The sequence below is a fragment of the Hevea brasiliensis genome, chromosome 7, assembly GCF_030052815.1.
Source record: "Hevea brasiliensis isolate MT/VB/25A 57/8 chromosome 7, ASM3005281v1, whole genome shotgun sequence".
Taxonomy (NCBI): Eukaryota; Viridiplantae; Streptophyta; class Magnoliopsida; order Malpighiales; family Euphorbiaceae; genus Hevea; species Hevea brasiliensis.
The window spans coordinates 100,147,230-100,154,931 of record NC_079499.1 but is presented as its reverse complement, the minus strand read 5'-3'; the positions used below and the strand labels follow the sequence as shown (position 1 = coordinate 100,154,931).

Below are 7,702 nucleotides of genomic sequence, written 5' to 3'. Positions count from 1 at the left end.
TAGAACAAACCTACCATTGTTATTATTATTTACAAAAGAGACCGAGGAAAACTTCAATTTGACACTTCACCCCCCAAGCGTGCAATAAACAAATTTCTACAGTCACACAGGTTATATAAATAAAACCTTGGAAAGATGCATCCAAGTTCCACTCGTGTGAATTGGCTTTCTTCTATATATATATATATATACATGTTGAGTTGACCTTCATACTGATAATATAGATTTTGACCCTCACCTAAACTTCATATCCTGGGAACCTTGACATTTCAGGTGCAAGAAGATCAAACCAGAGGCAAGCTGTTCCAGCAAGTCCTTGAAAAAGAGAGTAAGCATGATCAGCTCCGCGAACATGTCCTCCAGGCACTAATTTACTTGCATTGTTATACAAGAAGCTTGCAAATGCCTTTGCTCGCTCTTCGTATATGCTATCTCCTGTAAGACGGTAAAGGGAAAGGAAGGCATATGCATTTCCAGCCACACCATCAGCAAGTCCCACCTTCTTCACTAATCCACTCTTCCACACAACTTCCCCTGCTTCTATAGCAGCATCACGAAATTCCCTATCATTTGGGAAAACCTGTATGAACAAAGGAGGAGTTAACACCAAGCCCTTACAATTTGGCTCATGTATCTATTAGCTCTGCTTGGTTTTGTGCTCTATTATTATTCCATTCTTCAGTCATGATTATAACAATCCTAGCCAACAACAGATGCTCTGTACCACGTCTCAGATGTTCATATTTACCATCGAAGCACTATTGGAGAAAGCAAATTGTTAATTACTACCTGGATTACCTTTAAAGTTTAAACTCGACCAAAGTACCAATTCAAGTGATTTATTTTGTAAATTAGCAATTAACTGATGAAATCTACACAAGTATGTTTAGTGAGGGAAAAATTTAGCATCGTAAATCTACACTACTATGTAGAAAAGGTGTTGGAATAGCTGGATCCTGAAGGCCAAAAGTTCATTTAGCTACAATTAATATTGAATAAACTCAATAAAGAATTATACTTTATTAATTATTACCTGTGATGCCTTGCACAGGGTGATGGCCATGCCAGTAGCACCATGAGACCACTGCACCAATTTGTCCCTTGGGTTTCCTTCACTTGATGGGTAATTTCCACTACGAAGGAACCTTTTACTCATCATGTACCTTAAAGTCCCCTTGACATCCTCAGCATCCTCTTTGGAGAGAGGAAAGTGAAGTAGAACTTGCAGGACTCCAGCAAGGCCATTAGCTGCTCCCCAGTACCTTGTCCCATGCCATCTGTACATCAGGGGGCAGGCTGGATTATCAGATGATCCTGCCCTGCCCCCAGCTAACACAGCATCAACAACAGGCAAGAGAAGATCACTTGGCAATGTCCCTTCTCCTAGATGTTGATTCAGAAACAAAGCAGACCATAAAAATCCAGCTCGCCCATACATAAGGTCATATGACATTCCAAAACCGCCTTCCTCTGGTCCGATTGGGAGCGCTCTCTCTTGTGCTACCTAAAAAGGGTCAGTTTGACTTCTTTTATTATTGCATTTCTCATGGAAGTAACCATGTATAAATGAACTACTGTCAAATGAGATATGGATTGGATTCATGAAATTAAGCAGCTTTGACGGGATGTTAAAAATTATCATTCTGACTTTCCATTCTTGAGAGGAAACCAACAAAGAGAGGAGTTGGAGGGAAACTGATGAAATAGGACAAATATCAGTGTAATGCACATTACTATCCACTATTCAACCAAAAATATATGCACCACGTAATTGAAATATGGGAAATTCTGGCGTAGACCTGGTCCATCACAAACTCAATACATTAACATGTGGTATTTATGTATTTAACAGATGGAATTTTAATAAATGATAAGCGAGATCTAAGTAAGAAAAGTCCTTAAAACACATATAAAGCAAGTGCAGTTATTCAAAAATTAATTTATGATATGCCTTGCTTTAAGTTTTCCAAAAGGAAAGAACTAGTGAATAATTCTTTGAACCAATCTGAAGTGGATATCAGGTCCAAATAATGTCAAAACTGAACTCATTATGGTGAAGCTAGAAGCTTCGAGCAAAGCATTAGCAGTCATTATAGGGATATCAAACAAAGTGACCTAATGTTCAGTATATAATCATTTTCAACATATGGAGAGAATTATAAATAAAATGGTTGCACATTAGCATTGTTAAACACTGTTTCCTAGACATCTAAGATACATCCAGTAGATAAAAGCTGTTGCTAAAGTGGCCATTTCCTATTTGCTCAGATATTGGAACTGGGTTCACACTTGTTAGCCAGCCCCGCCACACATTTGAAAGAAACACAACACCTGCCCTAGACAAGAAGACAATGACACATGGGATGACATTTCAAAAGCAACAAATCCCTTTTAAAATGCACATGAACAAGAAACAAGAAAGAGGATATTATGTGTACCCCAAAAGCAAAGATTAACTTGTGCATGATAAAATTTAAATTTGCTACCAATCACTTGAGACTAAAACATACCAACATATTATTTCTAACAAATTTAAAAGCTCCAAGTCACATTAATTCAAAATCTTTTTTAGCACTTTTAGTGAAGCTTGCTATTGAACCATTCGGCTAGGAAAATAAGTACTTTTCATTTAAAAAAAAAAAAAACCTTAATACACGGAAAATAAAGGATGAAAATTGGCATTTAATTTGACAATACCTCAAGGAAGAGGTTCAAAAACAGGTCGCGTCGTCGTTGATCTCCTTTGTAATTAGCGACCACAGCTCCAAGAGCATATATTCCACCTCTACCACATAAAAAGGTCACATGCCTGTTTATACATGTTATCAAATCAAGCATTATTTAGAAAGCCAAAGCGATATAGCAAATAAAATAACGATTAAAGCTGAATTTTAGCCCATATACTTTTGGATAAATTCCTATTAAATTCAAATTAAAGTTTTTAGTCAAATAAATCTAAAAGTCTTAATTTAAAACCAATTACGTTTAATATCTGATAATTTATTTGAGTATGAATTTCAGTTTAACATCTGATAATTTATTTGAGTATGAATCACGCACTCAGTAGAAGTTAAGAACTGTGCATTAATAATTCAATTAAATTCAATTAAATTAATTGATTCGTCGATTGTCCAGTCGATTCATACGAATGAATTCTAATTTTCATAAAATATGAATCTTATACTTCATTTGGAAGAAGTATATAAGGAAGCAAGGTAAGGTAAAGGAATGGAAGGTAAGGTAAGATTTTTTTAAAATAAGGTACGATAAATGATGGTTTATTAACCTTATATTGTTTGGATCAAATAAGAATTACTAATAATTAAAATTTAATTTATAAAAACCTTTCTAATATTAAATTTGAAGAGAATACTGGTCTAATTATAATTTAATTTATTTTAATCCAAACTTATATATGACTAAATCTAACACTTATATTTATTCTTTTATATTTATACTTTCCCAATATGAGATTTATAATCTCAACACCCGACCCCCAATCTGGTGAATTGAGAAACTGAGGATTTTGGACCTTTTAAAAACCTTCAAAAACCTTAGATTCCCCATAAAACCTCCTTCCTAAACAAATCCATATGTCTTGATTACATTAGAAAAACCTTACCCTATCTCCAAAACCTTGCACCCAAACAAAGTGTTAAAGAAAAACTAAAATGACTACTTATTCTATTATAAATTAGTTAAATCTAATTTATTAACCCAGTCTGGTTCTGACAATTATAGTTAAAATAAGCTTTCTACTACAATTGCATATCAATAGCTTCCTAATACAATTTGGTCTTTTTTTTCTTTATTTAAGAATTAAATATACAGGGGTAAATTAAATTTTAACCCAATAAAATAATATTCATTTATCCAAGAATAATAAAAAAGTTCCACTGATACAAAAGGCCCACTATCCTGACCCTCATACCACCCTTAAATAATTAAAAGTTGCTTCCATCCAAAAACAAATTCTGGTCATAGTAGCTCAGCCTATGCTAAAACTACCATTAGATTAGTTAGATCTGTTCGATAATATTAACTATTTTAATAACTATTATAGTTAGATGTAAGCTGTTTAATTAGAAGTTAGATATTAATGATTAAGCGTTTATATACAGTAATCTAAAGCAGAATTATTAATGTAAAAATAGTGGTGCTTTAATATTCAGGTGAAGAAGATAAAAACATGGTCAAATTTTAAATCTCAATAATTATACTTCCTTCTTTTAACACCCAAAAAAAGAAAAAATTCTGCTAATTTGGAGGCTCCGTTTGTTTAATGAAACTTATATATGAAATAAAAATATTTTTTTATTAAACTAATTGCAGGTCATTATCACATATATATATATTTCCATATTTTAATAAAATTAACTTCATCATTTAGAAGAAATCATAAAATGATTTTGAAATATTTTTCAAAAATAATTTTCTCGTAAAAAGGAAATGCTAATTTTAAAATTCAGCTAATAAGATGTAAATAAATAAATATATAATTAGATTACCTCGAAGATGCAGGTGCAACAGCGGCACACGTGTCAACGATCTCCGAGCATAACAACAAGTCTTTCTGGTTACCGGTAACCTCGTACGACCGCAAGCAGGTGAAAGCCGTTCCCAGCAGACCCGAATAAACCGTCGGGTCAACAACCGTATCCGTACCCACACTACTACCACGACCTCCTGTCCACGTCATCTCCACCACCTACACACAAATTCCGCTAGGCTCAGCTAACATGCTCACAGCGACTGACAGAAACTTAACCTACGCACCCTAAGGCTTCTTTCATAGAAAAGATAAGAAAGTGCACATACAGACTCACACACCTGGTCCTTGAGAGAAATGGCTGCTTTGAGAAAAGATTCGTTAGGAAGTGAAAAATTGGCAGCCGTTAGATCCATATGAAGAATAAAATCTAGCCGTTCGTTGTTGTTATCGCCGTCCTCATGGCTCTCTTGAGAAGCAAACTCCACAGCAGGAGACATGGCATCTCTCACGGACTCTTAAAAACTCACATAACTGCAGAAATGCCTTCCTTTGGTCTGTATAAGTAGCGGCGCATAACACGGGGACATGTTCCTTCACGCGGCATTTCGACACGTGTCCGCAACCAGTATCAAAATAAAATAATGACCGTTGGATAGCAAAAGAATCACGTTGCTGTTATTTTAAGCGTGGGCTGGGCCAATGGATTGAAGATATGTGGGCCCAGATATTAAACGTATCGTTTTGGGACTTGGACGGAAAAGGAATCAAAGCTGTGGGAAATGGGAACCAAGAGAATATCTGTTAAAAGTATCAATCCGGTGGGATACAGATATTAAGCACATGGATTTGGCTGGATTGGGCACTGGTTTTGTTTTCAAGTCAGCTATTTTTCCAAAGTGGAATGATTGTGAAGAAAAATTAAAGAAATAACATATTAGATTAGATACCCATGTTTCAACAAAATGAAAAATTAACGAAAAGGGATTAAATAATATATTTTTTAAAATAAATAAATTAAATAATTAATTTAAAATATAAAATTAAATAATAATAAAAAATAAATATTTAGATATGCATATGTTAAGTTGACAGACTCAGTCCCACTTGAATTAAATAAATAAATAAACTCACTGAGGATTAACTTGTTAAAATATAATGATGAATTTACAAATAATAAAAATTTTGAAGGATTTAACAATATTAACTATTTTATCAATATTTAAGTGTTAACGAAATAAAATATTATTAGTAATGAGTCGTGTAGTTTTAGATATTCAATAGCTAAATTTTGATAATTAAAAATTAATTTAACAAGTTGATACAAAATAATATTTTACATTTCTAATAAGATTTAGATTAAATTTAAATTTCATGTATTGAGTATTTATTAATTAAATTTATTTATATAAATAAATAATAAAATATAAGATATATACTTTTATAATAATCTAAATATTTTATTAATAATTAGAATTATTTTTAATTTTTAAAATATAAATTATTAATAAAATATTTTATATAAATTACTGATTAAAATATATCAAACTAAATGAATTTAATTCCTTTTTAAATTTAGGATGAGTTTAAATATTAAAAATACTAATTGGATTCAAATTTGGATAAAGTGATTTATGTAAGTACATTATCCATTGTCATTTATAACACTGAAATCACATACCTTAAATTGCAATAAAAAAATTTCATAAATTCTAAATATTAAAAGTATAAAATCACAAAATTTATATTATTTTTTTATATAAATAGTTAATTTTATTCATAAAAAAACATAATATGTTGGTTTTTATTAATGAAATATCTTTCTTATTTTATAAAAAGAAAACGCAAAATCACAAGATATTTAAATAAATAATCATGGTTAACAAAATAGTAGGATTTGTGTTTTTTTTTTTTAAGTAACTTTTACAATATGATTTACGCTCGGATAAATAATGATATTCATGCAAAAGTATCTTAACAAATACGACTCTAAAATTTGAACCATAATTGCTATTGTCATGACTTTTCTGAATCCTTGGTTGGTGACAACAAAAGGTAAAGTGAGGTATAGTGGCTATTTGATATTTACTCTTAGTAATAGAGGCTTTTAGGATAATGGAATGACTAGCTTTTTGCTCAAAGTGTAAAAATGACGTATGTGGGTTAACTTTTGAAACCTATTTATGTAGAGATGAGGGATAGTTATAAGAAATCCTTACTGAATATTTGTCTTTTCCTCATTTACCTATAATGGCATACATATTAATTATCATATTTGATATCAGTTGTGATTTTCGGTGTGATCTCCCATCATCCCAATATTCAATCAAGGGTGCCAATCTCTTATTGGTGTTATCACGATCCTATCCCATGGGCCGGATCGGCACTAGGACCTGAATCGGTATAAAATCTCCAAGACCCATAGTAAGCTTTACTGTTCATAAAACAATGATCATACTCATAATTTAGGCTCAACATGCATATAAAAATAATTTAAATTAAAATATTATAATTTTATTTCGGGCCAACTTAACTCAATAATTATCAAAAACTCAAATTAGGAGAGTTCAGCTCAATACAGTTACATTATTTACAAATTAATTAAATATCATACAAATCTTTATTTATTAATCATAAGAATTTAAATTAACACGATTTCTAACAAGGTCCATGCTATTACTAACACATGCGGAGTTCTAGATTTCAAATTTAGAAAAATAATAAAACAATTAAATAACCGACGTTAAACCTGCAAGGAAGAAAACATGTTGCTCTGTAAAAGAACTCCTCCTGTAGCTTGGAAAAATAGGTGAACGGGAGTGAGCGTTCGACTCAAAGAGTAAAATACTAATTTTAACCACAATTGCTAATGCATCATAAGGAATGGAATGTAACATCATCATAAATTTCATACAAATCACATAATAACAGTAAAAAGATAATTTGGAGCACTCACACACCCAATATTATTCAAACAGTACATATATGGGAGCTAATTCCCTATACAGCTCTCTTAATCTAACATCTGCTAGCGAGTATCTCTTAAGCCAGACTTTCACTTAATAAACCAAATGCAGAGTCCCAGCGAGTGTCTCTCAAGCCGTGTCTACCCTGACTTATCCATAAATGACTAGGTCCCAGCGAGTGTCTCTCAAGCCGTGTCTACCCTGACTTATCCATAAATGACTAGGTCCCAGTAAGTGTCTCTCAAGC

General features: G+C 32.1%; 1 protein-coding gene across 1 annotated transcript; it reads right to left on the bottom strand.

The window, feature by feature from the left end:
• LOC110673812 (lanC-like protein GCL1) lies at positions 1-5,040 on the bottom strand. The gene is made up of 5 exons (XM_021837024.2): positions 4,831-5,040; positions 4,509-4,708; positions 2,698-2,809; positions 1,034-1,504; positions 1-580 (listed from the first exon to the last, which is right to left on the bottom strand). Exons 1-5 carry the CDS (start codon positions 4,987-4,989, stop codon positions 239-241), a joined length of 1,284 nt encoding a protein of 427 aa, XP_021692716.2. The 5' UTR covers positions 4,990-5,040; the 3' UTR covers positions 1-238.
• Between the last annotated feature and the right edge of the window lie 2,662 nt (positions 5,041-7,702).

Excerpts from the sequence above, each read along its gene's own strand:
- LOC110673812 (XM_021837024.2), bottom strand. The coding sequence starts at position 4,989 with ATGTCTCCTGCTGTGGAGTTTGCTTCTCAAGAGAGCCATGAGGACGGC. Across the intron at positions 2,810-4,508 it reads GTTGCACCTGCATCTTCGAG|GCATGTGACCTTTTTATGTG; the intron begins GTAATCTAATTA and ends ATGTATAAACAG. Across the intron at positions 1,505-2,697 it reads TTTTGAACCTCTTCCTTGAG|GTAGCACAAGAGAGAGCGCT; the intron begins GTATTGTCAAAT and ends GACCCTTTTTAG.